Below are 16,572 nucleotides of genomic sequence, written 5' to 3'. Positions count from 1 at the left end.
TATCAGTAACAAAGTTGTTGAACAATCTCAAGCATTGGACGCACTATTCTACCTCTCGACAGCTCATCCATTTGAAGGTGATCTTTTCTTACGGGTGTCACACAATCGCTCGCCATACTGCACTCGCCAATTATTTTTTTCTGTCTATGATTCCATCAATGTCAACTGCATGAGAGATTCAGAAAAAGATCGAAACGACACCGCCTGAACAATACACTAACCAGTTAAACAAGGGAATTCCGAATAGGCTTTCATTCGAAATTGAAGGAAGCTTAATAGTACTCTGCCATTTCGCTAAGTAGAAGGGTGTTTGAAGCAGAGCAGAACGAGTTGCGCAGCGTTTACTGGAGTAGAATTCCGTTTCCGGTAACCGCTACCGTCAAACGGATCAAACTGGAAACATCATGTGACTAGAACGCTTCTCATGGCACATCTACATGCTTCTCTCAATTTCCATGTCGACCAGCACCATCTTGTATCTCGCCTCAGCCACCACGATCCCAGCTACCACCAGCCTAGAACTTCTTTGGAGGAGACTGTCTCAACTGAGGATTATACCGATCACCAAAATTGTTTCCAAAGATAAATCGACTCTCATTTCTCAGCTGCCGAAACGATTCATTAACATTTCCTTGCGTTGTACCATAAAAATCACACCGATACTTTCTTCACAGAAATTAAATACGAGTCATAAATCCTGTATCGATCGTCAATCAACTCTACTCACAATAATCTCTTTCCATCTGCTGCTGTTCCTAAATCACGCTCAGCAACACGGATTCGACTACGACTGTTCGGGGTCACCCTCTTCAATTCAAATCGCAACCGGGTTATTTCATGCTCACATATGGATGAGAGCGCTCGGAGTCGTAGGTGTCGGAAAACAGCGATAACACATCGTTGAAGGTCTTTACGATGGAAGGAGGGAGAGGTCAAAATGATTACTTTCAACTCATACAGCAAGGCGTTGGTTGTCGTTGCTATGGGGGGCGACAACAGCGCTTTTTCACCTGAAGGAGCATCAGTCTAATGATGTCACCACGAGCATCCACGGTTCGAAGAGGTTTCTCTTTATTGATTATATCGGTCTTGCTCTTCATACGGCAGAAAACAAAGTCCGCGGCATGTTTCAGTTTCGAATGGTCAACCTGCCTACCGTAATCCACGACCGGCGATATAATGCGTGGATTCTTCAAGTCAAGACCTGGAAGTTTATATCCATGCTTTTTCGCTATAATTGGCGCAAGCCTAGGGAAATGGCCGTGTCGACCGGTTGCAGTCATGATCATCTCGTGGTGGTGTTGAACGCTGAGCGCTGAACGTTCAGCCGACGCCAGCGGGCGAGGCGAATGATTTCAGTTATTGAGCACATGGTTATTGAAAGATTATTTTTTTTGCGGTCAATGTTGGCCGTCGTCTTTCAAGTATAAAGGTCCGTTAACGGAGACTTTTGTTTTCCATCCCATCCTGATTCTTCCTGCTTGCTCTCAGCCTCTCCATCATCCTATCATTCCATCCAAGATGTTTTCCATGACTTTCCTCGCTCTCTCGGCTCTTGTTGGCTCTGCCCTTGCTCAAGGTTGTCCTGAAGCTGCCCGCTTCGGGACATTGAAAATATCGCCTAATCCGATTGTCCTTGGACAGGTAAAGCATTGATCAAATTCTATGCGATAACGAGGCCTGGCTAACCTGCCTCCTCATTACTTAGGAAGTGACCTTTGAGGGCAACTTCACTTGTGCCAGAGAAAAAGGACTCGCACCTGTGTACACGGATTATTGGCTGACAGTTCCTGAGGCGAATAACTCTGGGTATGGACACAATTGTTCTTGTTGTCTAGTAGTGAAGCCGGCTCACACAAGTTACCTACAGATTCCAGCCCCCCATCTACTTTGCCCGCCGGGATGCTCCAGCCAACGGAGTGGATACTTTCACTGTTACTGTACGTGTTGATGATATTCGCAGACTAAACGAAGTGAATGAACACAATTTTTCTGAACAGTTCGACCCAGCATACTCTGGATTTGTGCACTACCCTGACGCAGTTTACCAGATTACTCTAGCCAGTACATCTGTTGTCGGAGAATCTGAGACCTATGGCAAGACGTTGGCCACAGGGGAAGTGTTTTATGGGGTAGATGTTGTCAAGGCTTCCAATTAGGTGTTGCGAATGGTTATGATACGGTTATTTTTAATGATGCTAGCTCTCCGCATACCGTGTACGGGACAATAATTATGGATATAATCTCCTTGGATGAAAATCTTACGCGAATGGAAACGGAATTCAAACCGTTGGCAAGACGCTGCTTTAACAATCTCTACCAAATCTCGACCAACCTTGTAAAGACTCATTAACGAACCCGATTTGTGATCTCCGGTTATCAGTTGCACCATTGTTACGAGATGCTGAGAGTTCAAAGCCCTTCAGTCGCTTGAGGCATGGTTTCATTTTTATATAACTTCGCCTTTTTATCAGTGGCTTGACCAGCGTCATCGGTCGTGGCCTGTGGCTACTTCTCATCTCAGATAGTAGAGTCACCGATACTTATATTGTCGCACCCAAAATTGAACCAAGTCGCAACTTTTGCTCTATTCTTCTGCTCAATTAAATATTAATGAAAATGCACTTGAGTGGTGCGTAAGCGACCTAGAAAGGGAGGGCTGCCCTAAGGGCACTATCTATCTGCTTATCCTTGACCTCTTCTGCTTGATAACTGTTTCTCTTTTCGAGGTGGCCGGCGGCCGGGCCTATGGATGATGGAAGGGAATCAGAGTTTGGGTTAATTTGTTGATGAGTTGCCAATTTGCCATTGAATCAGGATGTATAGACATCGATGATATTAATGATATCGATACTAAGGCTCACTATACTCGCCCGCCTCTTGATTTGTCTTAGCTCTGTCGAAGCGGAGGAATTTGAGACGCATGGACCATGTTTAGGGCAGGCTCATTGCCTTCTTCGTAACACGCGTGAGGTGTTATACGCGTTTTTACGACTCATCTTCTTCCGTACCTCGTCGATACTACGGCCAAGTGCCTTTACAAAATAAACCTGACGAAGGCGCCATATGAGACTATGAGTGGATTACTCGGATTCAGAAGCACGGCCTTCCAAAGTTTGGTTCAAGCCCCTCTTCATCTTGATCTGGCAGGCTCAGCTTCTTCTGCTTAATCCTTTCTCGGTCGTCAATATGCCGATGCCCACTCATTGGAGGCTCCAATCGTACTTCTGGTCTGCTTTAAAAATGCCCTGTAATCACAAGGAGCGTTCAAAGGGAGGTTGGTTCTTCGGTCAACGCGGCGTTCAGGAAGTTCTTTCTGATGGAGACGGTGGAAGGTTTCAGCGCTTCAGCTCCAAAGCTTGCCGGGCTCGGATCTCTCGGCTTTTTAGAATCATTCGCATAGGGGAAAGCTGCGAATCCTGACTGGAAGTTGACGTTTCTGAATGCTGCAACACACTCTGTATCAGGAGCAATGACGGGCAAAGGCACAACGCGACGACAGACTCAATACTGCTCGTGTGCTTTTTCTGTCGTTCGCATGTCAACTGATCATCTGTTCAGATGGAACCATGCAGCAGGGTAAGCTCAAAGTGTACTGAGGCAAAACATCCTTTCTAGCCATGTCGAGTCGTTGGTTATCTAGCCGGTTCTGGAAACCTATCACCCTTCGTGGTACCTGTTGTCCATGCGAATTGTGTTCTTGTATCTCGGGACTGCGCCACTGTGCCAGTAGAAGGTACCCCAGAGGAAGGCGAAAAGAGGCATATTCTAGTCCTCGACGTCGTACAAAGGAATGACTGACCGCTTGAATCCTCTCATCTTCAAACTCGTAAAGCTTCCATTACCAGCAAGAGGCAAAAAGTGGACAAAGGAGAGAAACTCTCGTTATCATTTATAGCACGTTTTTGTCCCACGTATATTCTCTGTTCCTGAGGGCCAAAACAGAGAATTTATATAAGCACACCTCAAATTATGCTGGCTCGACTCGCTCTTCACGAGAATTCCACATGCGTTCGTTCTCCCTACTCAGTCTGCCATTCGTTTTGTCACCGCTGGCATATGTGTCTGCCATACCCGACAAGATTCACGGTGTTAACTTGGGTTCATGGTACGATCATTCCGTCCTCTAACCTTGGCGTTCTGACGTGCTCATAATCCTTCAGGCTTGTACTTGAACCATGGATGCTACCTGCAGGTACTGAAGCCTCTTCCACTCACCTCACGATTCCGCAAACTGTTCCGTAACCACAGAGTGGCTCTCCATGGGTGGAGAGGATTGCGCGAATTGCCAGGACTGCATACGCGACGAATTGTAAAGACTCCTTGTCTGCTATGATCATTATCATTCTTGTGACTGACAACCATATCCTAGTTCACTAGCGAAAGCTAATCCGAACACAGTCGACAGCAAATTCGACAAGCACTGGTGGGAATCATTTTGCGCTTTCTGATATTAAGTACTAGCTGATCAAATGATCGTTCTGGTCGGTTTCAGGACGACATGGTTCAATCAAGCCGATGTCGACCAGATGATCAGTCTTGGGATCAATACCGTTCGGATTCCGGTATCACAAATCCCTTTTCGGCCGCGAAGAATGAACCATTGACTTCTGCATACTAGCTTGGTTATTGGATAGTTGAGCAGTTGGTAGATCGAAGGACCGAGCATTTCCCCCGCGGTGGCCTTGCACAGTTAGTACGTCGCCTTCTCAACCTCGACTTTCTTTTACAGCCCAAATTCATGAAATATCCGCTTTAGCGCCGTGGTGCCGCTCAGCTAAAGGAGGCCGGTATCGAGATCATTTTAGACCATCACGCTCTTCCTGGCGTACAAGATCCTAATCAAATGTTCACCGGAAGGCAAGAATCCTGGTCACATCGCAGTACCTCCACTTTCGTTATTAACTGACCTCCCACTTTAGATGCACTACAGACGTTCAGTTCTATGTACGTCGTGGTCTCTTGATTCTCTTTTTTTCTGAGTGTTCAATGACGTTGACGCTCCCGTCTACTTGCTTAGACCGATGGGAATTATCAACGAGCCTTGACATGGACGGCCGTGATGACTGCGCTCGCGCATACCGACCCCGTATTTAGCACCGTGTTCGCAATTCAAGCCGTCAATGAGCCCATAATGGATGCAAGTATGACACCTGGATACGGTGAATGTGCGTAACCATTGTTTCAATCGACTTAATTTTACTAATATTCCGTTGTTTTGTTTTGATGTTTTGACAAAAAAAAGTCCAGAAGAACTTCGTCAAGACGATACGACTCGTCGAATCTACTCTCGGAATCCACACGTTCGAGCCCGCTATAGCCGGATTGTCGTTCTCGAATCTTGACCTCCCAACTGCTTTCACTCAGGTTGCCTCGAATAATTCGTTGCGATCCGAGTTTCCGAAACAGGTCCTACAAGCAGTGGCAGAGGCAGCTCCGATTATCATGGAAATCACTCGTGATATAATCAAGGACAACAGCATACTTCAACTTGTGAGCAATAACGCCAATGGTCGGCAGCCTTTTATCACCAAGTCAGTGTATTTTGTTTTGCCCTAAGAAGTACATATGAATTTCACTCATTCAAATCGCCTTCCATAGCTTCATGGATGTTAATTGGCAGAATAATAATCCAGCCAACCCAGCGGATGCTGCGATCGGTCCAATTGGATTCGACAACCATCTGTACTATAGTTTCGGGGTATGTGTCTACCGATACGACATTTTTCGTTGTCTTTTCCATACTTAATCTATCTATTCTTTTAGGGAGTCGCGGATCCAAACCCAGATGCCTACCTCGCTAGCATTTGCAGTCAGTGTTTCTTTATATCATATGCGGTCTCCGTTGCATACCAATTTGTCGTTTTTAATCTTACTAGATCTCAAGCGAGTTGAGGCGGACGCTGCATTGAGGAATACCCCTCTTTGGTTTGGAGGTGGGGAAATTTCAATCCGCAATTTTGCCTCACATTTAGCATCTGATTTGTCTCTTGTACAGAATGGGGACTTCCCACTGAATTCAACGCAACGGACGATTTTCTGCATAAATGGGCTGACGCGCAGAAGATCGCGTACAGCAAAGGGAAAGGATGGATCGTGAGTGACGTATTGTCAGTTCCGGGTTCGTTTGAAAAAACTGATAACCATATGATGACAGTTCTGGAACTTCAAGATTGAGATATCCCGTGAAGCTGGGGATCTTGCGCGACAATGGTATGTATTTTCTTTCATAGAACCCGTGCAGATTTCTGTGCTTACCCTGCATCAGGTCTTATTTCGAAGGTGTCAGACGTGGATATCTCACCAGGGATCCTGCACAGATAAAGGATCCTCATGTTTGTGACCCGTTTATCCAGAAATGAAGGGGTTGCTATCGCGATTACCGGTATTTGTTACGATTTGATTATTCTCTATAATTATCGGTCTCTTTATTCCATCAGGCATGGTCATGATTCTAGTAGGTCAGAGAACCTTGTATGAATAAGGGAGGAAATGAGATTTCATTCCAACATAAGATGACATCGTCCCTGACAGTAGCTACCCCAGCAGAAAAAGAGATTTTGGTCTCAGTGCTGAAACCTATCCTTACAAATTCCAGATACCCCGTCTCCGATGAGAGAGAGCCCCCATCGAGCATACAGTTAAATTATGCATTTCTGGTTCTAGTGGAGTCGTTCCATGGACCAGATAAGTAATCGTAAACAGCTATCGTGAGCCTGAGTAATCAGTGCTTCAGTATCTACATCGAAACAGTTGCAAGGTAAGTAAATCAGAAAGAGTTACTCATGAAGATCGTCAACGAGGATAAGGTTAGTCGAAGTGAAAATAAACATAACAAAATAACTTATCCCACTACGCAGAACCAGTACCACTGGTAGCAGCAACCACCCGTCTCAAGTTCGCGTTCTCCTCCCTAAGCATCCGAATCTCTTCTTTCATCTCTCTCAAATCCGAATCTCCTTGCCGCATCACCGTCGTTGAAGATGGGAATACACCATCCCGGATCTCCCTCCGTATCCCGGCATCCAGACCCTCCCTAACCTCCATACCCACTCTGTCCACAACGCCCCGGATCTCCTCCCTCACAACCTCCCTAACATCATCCTTCCACCCACGTCGGATCCTGACAAGGTCCAAATGCAAATCCGTCATTTCCTGGTGGGTTTGGAGCTGGAAGTCTGACAGGACGTTGTGGATGATGGAGCGGAGGAAGGTTTGCGGTGATTGGTTTCCGTTGGGGTTGTAGGTATCGAATACATGATGAGAATGATGACGGTCAGATGGTAAATGTGCTTGTCCTTTCGCTGTCGGACGACGTGCAGGTGAGATTTGCATGCTTAGATCACCGTCCCTTTCACTTGTTTCTTCTTCTTCCTCATCTTCTAGTTGATTTTCCTCTTTTTCACTTGAAACCTCAACAACACCTCTCCCATCCTCATCCTCATCAAAGAAATCATCCACACCCCCTCGGTTGCCTGATCCATCATCCTTATCGTGAGTTCCAGACCCATGACCACGACCAGGTACACCTAAGCCCAAGCCTCTAAACCCCAGTCCTTTCTTGACAGGGAGATGCCCCTCACCCGGAACTTCATGCTCATGTTCGGAACCGCTGATATTTCCACTATCGCGGAGACTAGGCAAATCCGGAGAAGGGGTCTTCGTATCCGTCGTACTAAGCGTCCCCGTTCGTGTACGTGTACGCATACGATCCCGGCTTTCCATTTTAGCACCTCCAATGTCTACTGTACTGACGACGAGACCTTTGGGTAAAGTCGGTACGGGAGGTACTGAATCCGAACTTAAACCCGAATGACCCCCGGGCCCGGTAGTCTTCATCCGTGGTCTGTGAGATCCAGCTGTTGAAATCGATTCGCCAGCGGTCATGGTGCTAGTAGTAGCACGCGAGGTAGGGTTTGTGGTGGTGGTAGTGGAATTCTTTGGTGAAGTTCGAGAGGTGGAAGTGACCGGCATGCTGACTTTAGCACCCATACGAACACCTCCAGCAGCTGAAGCAGCTACAGACGCTTTCGAAATGGAAGAGATGGTTCTCGTACGGGATGTAGGAGGTAAAGTTCCGGTTGACGAAAGCTTGTTCTTTTCTTTTTCTTTCTTTGCTACTGATATTGCTGCCAGCGGACTTGGAGGGTTGCCGCGTCGGATTGTGCCTGGAGAAAAGAATGGTCAGGTTGTTGATAGGCAAGATTACTCGTGGATGAGATAGGTACCAGAGAAATCCTCTTCGCCTTCTGGTCTGCTTTTTCGGTTACTGCTGTTGGCTAGAGGACTTCGTGCTGGAGAAAACACCTTCTTGATCGAAGGAACGGTGGGACTGGAGAGTGTAGGAGCACCAGATTTGCCCGCATTGACCGCGACAGTGCGCGAAAACGACACGGTTCGTTTGGCGGCGGGTGTACCGTTGGACTTCGAAGCGGATACGGGTCTTCGTACAGTAGGAGAAGTTGTCGTAGCGGAGGTTGTAGAAGGCTTTCTCGGCGCCGAAACTGGGGTACCAGGGGTTTTTTTCTGGCGTAACTAAGTTAGAATTCGGTTGAATGAAAACAAAGAGCAAACTCTTTTTTCTCGAACCTGAATACTGATGGCAACGACATGTCCTCCACCACTCCCCTCGCCGGAGATCTCGACAACAGACGGCGGTTTATCCAACGCACGCAAGTCGATGACGAGAAGTTTTCCTGTTTCAGTCCCTGCGTATATTGATGCTCCTTCAGGTGAAAAGGATAGCGCTGTTATCGGTACTTTCGTGTCAATTGTTCGGAAGAGGCTACGAGAACGCAAATCAGTACTTAGCGGGCGCAACAGCTTTTGTTTTGGATCGCTCACCCTTTCTCTTTTTCTAAATCCACTAGCCCTATAGTACCAGCTCCGGCACCACCCATAGCAACGGCAACCAGCGTCTTGCTGAATGGACTAAAAGCAATCATTTCCACCTCTCCCTCTCCTTCCATCGTAAACGTCTTCAACGGCGCTGAAGGTCGAGTGGTGTCGTAAACTAAAAGCTGTTTACCAACACCTACGAGCACTCTGGTCCGTATGTGAGCATGAAATAACGCGGTTGCGATTTGATTTGGAGAGGGTAAACCCCGCAGAGTCGTAGTCGGATTCGTGTTACTGTGCGTGAGGTTATGGACGTGCACCGTACTCGATGAAGCAGATAGAAGGAGAGTGTTGTCATTCGATATTGATAACGAGTTTATTGAGGATTTATGACTCATATTTGATTTCTGTGAGGAAAGTTTCGGTGTGGTGGTCATGGTACACGACTCGAGGAAATGAATCGTTTCGGCAACTGAAAAAATGAGAGTCGATTTGTCTTTGGAAATAATTCTGGTGATCGGTGAATCTTCGGTTGAGAAAATCTCCTCCAAGAAGTTCTGGGAGTGGTGGTATCTGGAGATCGTGTTGTTTGAGGCGAGATACAAGACGGTGTTATCTGTCGACCAACATGTCGTCGAGGGCTGGAATTCGAGGGAAGTGGATGTGCTTATTGAGGATTTTTTCAATGAAGCAGAGTTGAGCAGAGTGAGTGACCCGGTCGTCGTAACCGCGAACATGGTGGTTGTTCAGTCCAAGCTTGACAGTGGACACTGGACACACGCGGCACGAGGCGCGGTCGGCATTTCAGTCACATGATCGTTCCTTCTGCTTCCCCAGCTTTGAATTTGATCACGCACTCTATGGATCTTAATTTCCGACTTCATCGAACCTGCAGTGTGCGTACCTGGTACCGTTTTCTGCTATTTCCGTATACTTGTTCTCACACGTAACTCATAACAGCGTCGGTCACTCGGACAGCTGAGAATATAGCTGATAAATTTGCCGATTTTCAATGGCTCCAAGCACGAGTCTGATCTGCCGCTTCTTCACTTCCAGTGCTCTCCAGGCTTAACTTAAAACCCCACATGACTCTCCGTATCTTATTCTGATTTCCTCCCTGGTCCTCAGAAGTTTACGACCCATCATGGACGAACTTGAAAAGCCGAATCCTTCTGTTTCCGAAAAGGAATCTGGCTCAGTGCTACTACCCGACGAAACTCCTCTCTATAACGCTCATGTCGATGTCAGTGGGGTCGACGAAAAGAAACTGATCCGCAAGGTCGACATTGCGCTTATTCCTTGGTTATCGCTCTTGTATCTCCTCAGTTTCTTGGATCGATCAAGTATCGGAAAGTAGGTACATTTTTGTTTACAAGCTTACGTTGGGAGCAGTGCTAATCATCGCCGTATTAGTGCAAAGGTCTGTCGAGGCTTGCGCGCCGTCGATCTATGTCCAACCAAGTAGGCTAATGGCTCTACACTAGCTTTATAACCTCGAAGGCGACCTTGGAATGTCGGACAACCAGTATCTAATATCTTTGACAGTATTCTTCGTCGTGTAAGCGTGCCTTTATCTTCTACCTTCTCAAAACACAACATGCATGCTAACTTTGTGGGATCAAACAGTTATGCCGTGTTTGAGGTAAGCAGTTCGAGTGGGATGTCGATCAAACGGATATGGACTCCCGTTCTTTCTTGCAGGTGCCCTCCAATATATTCCTCAAGTGGCTTCGGCCGTCTATTTGGCTGTCTGGTTTGATGTTAGTTTGGGGCATAATCATGGTACGTTTTACAACATGGCTGCCGCCAAGATTCCGTGCTCACCTTCGCTGACTGCTCTGTTTACTACTTATCTTAGACCGCACAAGGACTTGTTCATAATTCTGGTGGCCTGATTAGTACGTCGGCGTCAAGTTCAAGCAAGTCCGCAAAACTGATGAAAACCTTGCTTTCGCAGCCGCGAGGTGTTTTTTGGGAATGTTGGAGGCAGGTCTATATCCGGGTGTGAGCTATCTGTTATCATGGTCAGATTGTTCCTGCCTTTGGCATCATTGAGGAGATGTACTAACATCAGAGGGTCAGTTGGTACAAGCGGTCCGAATTCGGTAGCCGTATGGCTATATTTTTCTCAGCGACCACGGCCGCTGGCGCGTTTGGAGGTCTACTGGCGGTGTGTAAAACTATATATACAAACCGTGTAACATTCGACCCCATCTCTATCCTTTCACAGGCAGCTATCTCAAGTATGGATGGTATCGGTGGAAAGCCAGGCTGGGCGTGGATTTTGTGAGTTCTTTTCCTTCCTGCTAGTAGCAAGTTTTGACATATTCTACTTCATCAGTATTCTTGAAGGACTTGCCACGATTGTTGCGGCAGTCGCATCTTTCTGGATTATACAGGATTTCCCAGACACAGCCAAATTCCTTTCCGAAGCGGAGAGGACTGTGATCATCCGACGCTTACAAGCAGATGATCAATTCAGTGCCGCTGGAGAAGAGTTCAGATGGAAGTATATTCGCCAGAGCTTGTTGGACTGGAAGACGTACGTCGGAAGTGAGTGCGCTACCTTTTGAGTGGAGGTACTTTGAATGTTGACCATGTGTCGGGTTACAGTGTTTATACAATGCAGTAGTGTTATGCCACACTACACGTTTTTACTGTTTTTGCCCTCGATTATTAGCCAGGTGTGTTTTCCTACGCTTTCCCCCGTTAGCTATTTTGCCTATTCACAGCGAACCCTAGCTTGGTATGCATTCAATTTGAAATCCGACCTTTCAAGTTGGGTTTGCTTATACTGCTACAGGATTCAAGGCAACTGCCGCGAACTTGTTGACGGTCCCCGTTTATGTCTTTGCTTGCATAGTTACATGCGTGGTTGGCTATTTGTCGGATCGATGCCGTCGAAGAGGCATTTTCATTATGTGGGTAACCTACGCTATGGTCTGCACCTTTTAAGATAATCTGACTGTTATCGTTCCCTGTAACAGTGGGTTCTTCTGCCTCGGTAAGTGCATTTGAGTGGTCCATCATGGCATCCGCTCTAAATAACTCACTGCCGGGAAGGCGCTGCGGGTTATATTATCTTAATCTTGTCCAAGAGTGCGGCTCTATCCTACTTTGCAGTTTACCTTGCGACCTGGTGAGGTACCCTCCGTCTGAAATTCCACATCACCTGTACTGATCCTGTTTCATGTTACCCACAATCGAAAGTGGTATATTCCCCATCGTTGGTGAATTCCTATCTGTCTCCTCTGAAATGTCTCGGTTGCTTAGTATTTCATATTATCAAACAGCTAACAACACGTTCGTATTATCATCCTGCAGCCATTCAGGCTGGATATTTACTTCTCTCGATGTAGTGCTTGGGTATCAAACAACGTGGAAGGGGCCTATAAGCGCAGTGTTTCCATTGGGATGGTAGTCGGTTTGTGGGTGATTCACCTCTTGTCTCCTAAAAACACAGTTCAGTGATTCCCTTTTAGCGCAAACCTTAACGGAATTGTCAGTTCCAACGTCGTAAGTCATTTATTTCCTTCTTTAGCTGTACCTTTACGTTGGTGTTAACTGGTTCGAACCCCGTTCTGCAGTATCGCCAGAAAGATGAGCCGCGGTATGTTTTGGGACACGGTGAGTACTTGGTCGGTCTCTTCCCCTCGTTTCTTCTGCTCAATACTTAAATGTACGCGATCCTGGCGCGTAGGGTTGGTCCTGATGTACATCGGTATTGGGATTATCTCTTCGACGCTTTACCTCTTTCTTGCGAGAAGGGAAAACGCGAAGAGAGAAAGAGGCGAGCGTGACGAGGTAATCGAGGGACATTCCGGTGGGGATGAGAAGAATGGAACGTTTGTGAGCGTTGACGAGGCAAAAAGAGAGAAAGGAGACGAATGGAGTGGGTATCGGTATATGCTGTAGTGATTGGGACCGATGATGACATCCCCACGATATTTCCACCTCCCGATACTACTGTACATGATCTGTTATGTCCTGACGACGGAGAACCGACCGTGTAATCAAATTAGCCCTCATCAGCGCTTCACTGACAATCGAATATTGATCGCGCTGGAAGCGTACGGTGTTTTGGAGTCGGTTAAGGTGGGGTGAAATAGGGTCGATAAAAGCGGGTGAGCGGGTCGTCGTAGCCAGCTCTTGGATTGAGTAAAGCAAATGGCTTTGAACCAGCTCTCAGGCCCACTGGGCTTGAGGGCGAGCTCGGAGTCACGATGGACAACCAGATATCTTTGACCGCGTTCTTCTGCTTGTGAATCCCTTTTTAGACCTTTTCATTTCCATTCAGTGAGGAGGGCATAATTTTCTTCCAAGAAAGAAATTCTAGTCATAATTATAGTCCCGTACTATACGGTATGCGAAGAGCTGGTATCATTATAAACCGTAGCATAATCATTTGCAACACCTAATTGGAAGCCTTAGCATCATAAAGCACTTCCCCAATAATCCGTGTACACAGGTGCGAGTCCTTTTTCTCTGGGACAAGTGAAGTTGCCCTCGAATGTTACTTCCTAAGTAATGAGTCGGACGTAAGTTAACCAGGCCTCGTTATCGCATAGAATTTCATCAATGCTTTACCTGTCCAAAGGCAATCAGATTAGGCGATATCTTTAATGTCCCGAAACGTTCAGCTTCAGAGGAACCTTGAGCAAGGGCAGAGCCAACGAGAGCTGAGATCTGAGATCTTGACCACTCGAAGGCTGAAACACGCCGAGGACTTTGTTTTCCGCCGCATGAAGAGTAAGACCGATGTAATCAATAAAGAGAAACCTCTTTGAACCGTGGATACTCATGGTAACGTCACTAGACTCATGCTCCTTCGGGCGAATAGCGGTTTTGTCGGTACTTCAGCGTTGATTAATGATTGTTCGGAAGAGTAACGGAGACGCCTGCGAAAGAGTAAATTGATCCTTAGCGAGCCACCCATTCTCTTTTTCTAAATCCACGAGCCCTATAGTGCCGGCACCAACACCACCCATAGCAACGGCAACCAACGCCGTGATGGTGATGATACACAACTCGAGGAAACGAATCGTTTTCGCAGCTAAAAAATGAGTCTTTGAGAAAGAGTAAGGAAACTTCCTCCTGGTTCAAAACACGTCCAAGTCTTGAATTGTACACAACGATTATAGTATCCCTCGATGAGAAAGGATGAGAGCGGATGCACCCCAGATAGTCGTGCGAAATTTTCGTAGACCAAAACTAGCATCTTGGTGGGGCGGTACTGTATAACAGCTGATTTCCAGATGGATGATGCTGGATATCGAGATCAACAAGCTCACCAAACCCTCACTCTTCCTCTAACTCAGCATATAAAGTGTCTTCATATCCGGCACACACCCCTTCTCCTTCAAAAAATACTCAGCAATATCGTGCGCTTTGCACTTGACAGCCATCTGAAGCATCTCAGCCGTCACACTGATCCTGTCCTCCATCTTCCTTCTCTTATTTCCCGTATTAACACCTCTTTTCCTCGTCCCTCGAAATTCGTCATCACGACGCTCAATAAGCATCTTCACCATCCCCAAATCCTTGAGGTACGGTAATATTCGGGACATGGTGTGTTCTCTCAATCCCACTGAAGCTTAGATGCGTTTAACGAATATGCCACAGAAACTACCACTTTTTTAAAAGTCAAATGAGGTATAATTGTTTTAATGTTTACGCCTTCGGTGCGAGTCTAGATTCATAGTACTACAATTGCGTACGCCAAGTACACGGACGACTCTCGCATACCATCAGATTCATTTCCGGTGTGGTTTATCTCCTGTTCTTCAGACGACCACTTCATGGAATTCTTCTTAAAGTCCCAACTATAAAAGGGGAGATCCTTCACATCCTTGATCCAAGCTACTGATTTTTCCGAATCCGTGTTCTCGTCAGAGCGCCCCAGACATATGTCCACATGATGGCGGGTGAAGGGATATACATATGTACGGACTTCGCTTTTGAGGCCGTCTTCTTCATGGTAAGGGTCTACCCTCTCTTCGTATATCGCGACCACGACCGGTATCACTTCGACCGTATCTGGCCGGACTTGCTTCGCGGCGGAGAGGATTACTGCGTCGACACCAACCAAGCCGTCTGCGTCGGTTCCCATCGGATAATGATGTTGTAGGACGATCCCGTACTGGCCCTTGATATTTTTCAGGACCGTTCTAGTCTGTTCGATCACCGAGGGATAGCGTCGAGATGCCTCCTCCAATACATCGACATCCTCTAGGCTAAATATCTTGAACGCAATAGCAGCCCGGCATCCACGTGCAAGGGGTTCAACAGAATGGGGTACATCAGGGTGAAAGGCCACCCACTGGCCAGACTTCGCGGTTCGTTTGATGTTCCCGATGCAGAAGTTGCCTACTTGTCCAGAATCCAAGATATCGGAATCACGGTACGAGACTGACACCGCCGTATCAGCTAATCCGAGAAGGAAAGTCCCCACCAAGAGCTTCTCTGGCGTGTCTCGGTGAGATTTAAAGTGCCCACCCTTCCCGTAAATATGGATTTTGTAAGGTTCAACGTGAACCTTGCTGGGCAAAAAGTTGCTTGACCATATCTCTGCAATGGTTTCTAGAAGTTCCCCTTCGACTTCGAAACCTTCTGCTGGTATATCGCATGCCCTCCTAACTTCGGGATCCACCTTGGTTTCGAGAACTCTGTTGTCACCGAAACCAGACACAGGGGCATTTTTCAGCCATGTTTGGATCGTTCTCTCATCTACATCACAGCTATAGTCACTGTACCGTATGCGGCTGGCTTCGAACTCGCAGCCAGGATAAGTGACCTTGAGATAGAACGAATCGTCAAGGGTCCCAAAACAGTATGGTTGGGAAATTTTATTGGCTTCCTTGTTAACTTCAGATAACTTGTCCAGGATCTCTTGCTGCGAGAAAGCCATGTTCAATCAAGGTTATCAAAAAATGCGGTGCACTACAACTCACTTCCTCTTGCTCTGGAACAGGATGGTCTTCAAATGGCCAGACCGTCACCACGTTGCCAATTGCGCGGTTTTGTTGTACATTTGCCAAAGCAAGCTTGAGGTCAAACCCTGTCCTGATAGCCATCGAAAAGTTTTGACTCTGTGAATGAAGTCATTATTCAAACTAAACCATTCACGTTCACCCGCAATGTGAAGATTCGAAGACTTACTTGTTGAACTTCATCATCAGTCTTCTGTTTCTTTTCCGGAGAGCCCAACGATTCGTTTCTACTGTGTTTCATGGTGTAAAGAGAAAGGGGTAAAAGGAAAAAGCATTGTAGCCACAAACACCCTCAGTTTTGGCGGACACGTGATACTTTCACACGCCTCCCACCAGCGAAAAACGCCTAAGTCGCGCCGCTCAGTCATTACCAAGGGACTTGTGTGTATGTAGACACAAAGTATATATCAGAATTTGTGATTATTTTCATTTAAATGACTTTAGATTGTATTCAAGTGATACTGTCAGAGTGAAATCTCGATATGTCAAAAGGTCTCACCTGAATCTTTGTTTTACAGTATATGTGGGAGACTAAGAATTCAACAAGATACATATATAAGTATACTACATTTCAGGAACACCAAACTGAGGGCTGAAGCGCTGACTCCCGAGTCCCGAGTGCAGTGGTACGGGATGACATATAAGACCTTTTGACATATCTTTGTGGTAGGAGACTACAGAGGGTGGTTTGGAGAGTGTTTGAGGCTTGTGGGGAAATATCTGGAAATTTGGAGATTTCACTCTG

The 16,572-nt window shown here is 46.6% G+C and overlaps 5 protein-coding genes across 5 annotated transcripts; 3 read left to right on the top strand and 2 right to left on the bottom strand.

The window, feature by feature from the left end:
* Positions 1-1,466: 1,466 nt before the first annotated feature.
* E1B28_009340 (uncharacterized protein) lies at positions 1,467-2,268 on the top strand. The gene is made up of 4 exons (XM_043154225.1): positions 1,467-1,644; positions 1,709-1,809; positions 1,871-1,940; positions 2,001-2,268. The coding sequence occupies exons 1-4, from the start codon at positions 1,522-1,524 to the stop codon at positions 2,157-2,159; spliced, it is 453 nt and encodes a 150-aa protein (XP_043009516.1). The 5' UTR covers positions 1,467-1,521; the 3' UTR covers positions 2,160-2,268.
* A 731-nt stretch (positions 2,269-2,999) lies between these two features.
* Positions 3,000-6,362, top strand: E1B28_009339 (uncharacterized protein; the record flags this gene model as incomplete). The annotated part of the gene is made up of 17 exons (XM_043154224.1): positions 3,000-3,277; positions 3,336-4,108; positions 4,164-4,195; positions 4,252-4,312; positions 4,373-4,426; positions 4,496-4,565; positions 4,622-4,696; positions 4,760-4,860; positions 4,923-4,947; positions 5,021-5,168; positions 5,246-5,534; positions 5,602-5,701; positions 5,767-5,812; positions 5,880-5,936; positions 5,999-6,096; positions 6,158-6,213; positions 6,269-6,362. The coding sequence occupies exons 2-17, from the start codon at positions 4,008-4,010 to the stop codon at positions 6,360-6,362; spliced, it is 1,407 nt and encodes a 468-aa protein (XP_043009515.1). The 5' UTR covers positions 3,000-3,277; positions 3,336-4,007.
* A 311-nt stretch (positions 6,363-6,673) lies between these two features.
* E1B28_009338 (uncharacterized protein) lies at positions 6,674-9,588 on the bottom strand. Its single transcript, XM_043154223.1, has 4 exons — positions 8,845-9,588; positions 8,590-8,785; positions 8,229-8,526; positions 6,674-8,168 (listed from the first exon to the last, which is right to left on the bottom strand). Exons 1-4 carry the CDS (start codon positions 9,573-9,575, stop codon positions 6,853-6,855), a joined length of 2,541 nt encoding a protein of 846 aa, XP_043009514.1. The 5' UTR covers positions 9,576-9,588; the 3' UTR covers positions 6,674-6,852.
* Positions 9,589-9,688: 100 nt separating this feature from the next.
* E1B28_009337 (uncharacterized protein) lies at positions 9,689-12,865 on the top strand. The gene is made up of 22 exons (XM_043154222.1): positions 9,689-9,734; positions 9,799-10,191; positions 10,252-10,258; positions 10,323-10,396; positions 10,465-10,480; positions 10,540-10,620; positions 10,697-10,736; positions 10,796-10,862; positions 10,921-11,008; positions 11,069-11,124; positions 11,180-11,391; positions 11,452-11,522; positions 11,581-11,584; positions 11,642-11,759; positions 11,826-11,842; positions 11,902-11,977; positions 12,049-12,068; positions 12,132-12,141; positions 12,198-12,266; positions 12,321-12,354; positions 12,426-12,465; positions 12,539-12,865. The coding sequence occupies exons 2-22, from the start codon at positions 9,983-9,985 to the stop codon at positions 12,751-12,753; spliced, it is 1,524 nt and encodes a 507-aa protein (XP_043009513.1). The 5' UTR covers positions 9,689-9,734; positions 9,799-9,982; the 3' UTR covers positions 12,754-12,865.
* Positions 12,866-14,486: 1,621 nt separating this feature from the next.
* On the bottom strand, positions 14,487-16,086 carry E1B28_009336 (uncharacterized protein). Its single transcript, XM_043160764.1, has 3 exons — positions 15,997-16,086; positions 15,789-15,926; positions 14,487-15,730 (listed from the first exon to the last, which is right to left on the bottom strand). The coding sequence occupies exons 1-3, from the start codon at positions 16,066-16,068 to the stop codon at positions 14,534-14,536; spliced, it is 1,407 nt and encodes a 468-aa protein (XP_043009512.1). The 5' UTR covers positions 16,069-16,086; the 3' UTR covers positions 14,487-14,533.
* Between the last annotated feature and the right edge of the window lie 486 nt (positions 16,087-16,572).

This window comes from Marasmius oreades, chromosome 5 (genome assembly GCF_018924745.1).
Source record: "Marasmius oreades isolate 03SP1 chromosome 5, whole genome shotgun sequence".
NCBI lineage: Eukaryota > Fungi > Basidiomycota > Agaricomycetes > Agaricales > Marasmiaceae > Marasmius > Marasmius oreades.
Note: the sequence above shows the minus strand (reverse complement) of the source record. Positions and strands in the feature narration are given on the sequence as shown.

Bases quoted from the DNA above. Each gene is read 5' to 3' on its own strand.
- E1B28_009337 (XM_043154222.1), top strand. From the start codon at position 9,983: ATGGACGAACTTGAAAAGCCGAATCCTTCTGTTTCCGAAAAGGAATCT. The intron at 11,009-11,068 runs GTGTGTAAAACT...ATCCTTTCACAG, and splicing joins CGTTTGGAGGTCTACTGGCG to GCAGCTATCTCAAGTATGGA. The intron at 12,355-12,425 runs GTAAGTCATTTA...CCCGTTCTGCAG, and splicing joins GAATTGTCAGTTCCAACGTC to TATCGCCAGAAAGATGAGCC.
- E1B28_009340 (XM_043154225.1), top strand. From the start codon at position 1,522: ATGTTTTCCATGACTTTCCTCGCTCTCTCGGCTCTTGTTGGCTCTGCC. The intron at 1,645-1,708 runs GTAAAGCATTGA...CTCATTACTTAG, and splicing joins ATCCGATTGTCCTTGGACAG to GAAGTGACCTTTGAGGGCAA. The intron at 1,810-1,870 runs GTATGGACACAA...AGTTACCTACAG, and splicing joins CCTGAGGCGAATAACTCTGG to ATTCCAGCCCCCCATCTACT.
- E1B28_009338 (XM_043154223.1), bottom strand. From the start codon at position 9,575: ATGTTCGCGGTTACGACGACCGGGTCACTCACTCTGCTCAACTCTGCT. The intron at 8,786-8,844 runs GTGAGCGATCCA...GCGTTCTCGTAG, and splicing joins GATTTAGAAAAAGAGAAAGG to CCTCTTCCGAACAATTGACA. The intron at 8,169-8,228 runs GTACCTATCTCA...TCTTTTCTCCAG, and splicing joins AGGCGAAGAGGATTTCTCTG to GCACAATCCGACGCGGCAAC.
- E1B28_009336 (XM_043160764.1), bottom strand. From the start codon at position 16,068: ATGAAACACAGTAGAAACGAATCGTTGGGCTCTCCGGAAAAGAAACAG. The intron at 15,927-15,996 runs GTAAGTCTTCGA...CTTCATTCACAG, and splicing joins CTGATGATGAAGTTCAACAA to AGTCAAAACTTTTCGATGGC. The intron at 15,731-15,788 runs GTGAGTTGTAGT...GCTTTCTCGCAG, and splicing joins CTGTTCCAGAGCAAGAGGAA to CAAGAGATCCTGGACAAGTT.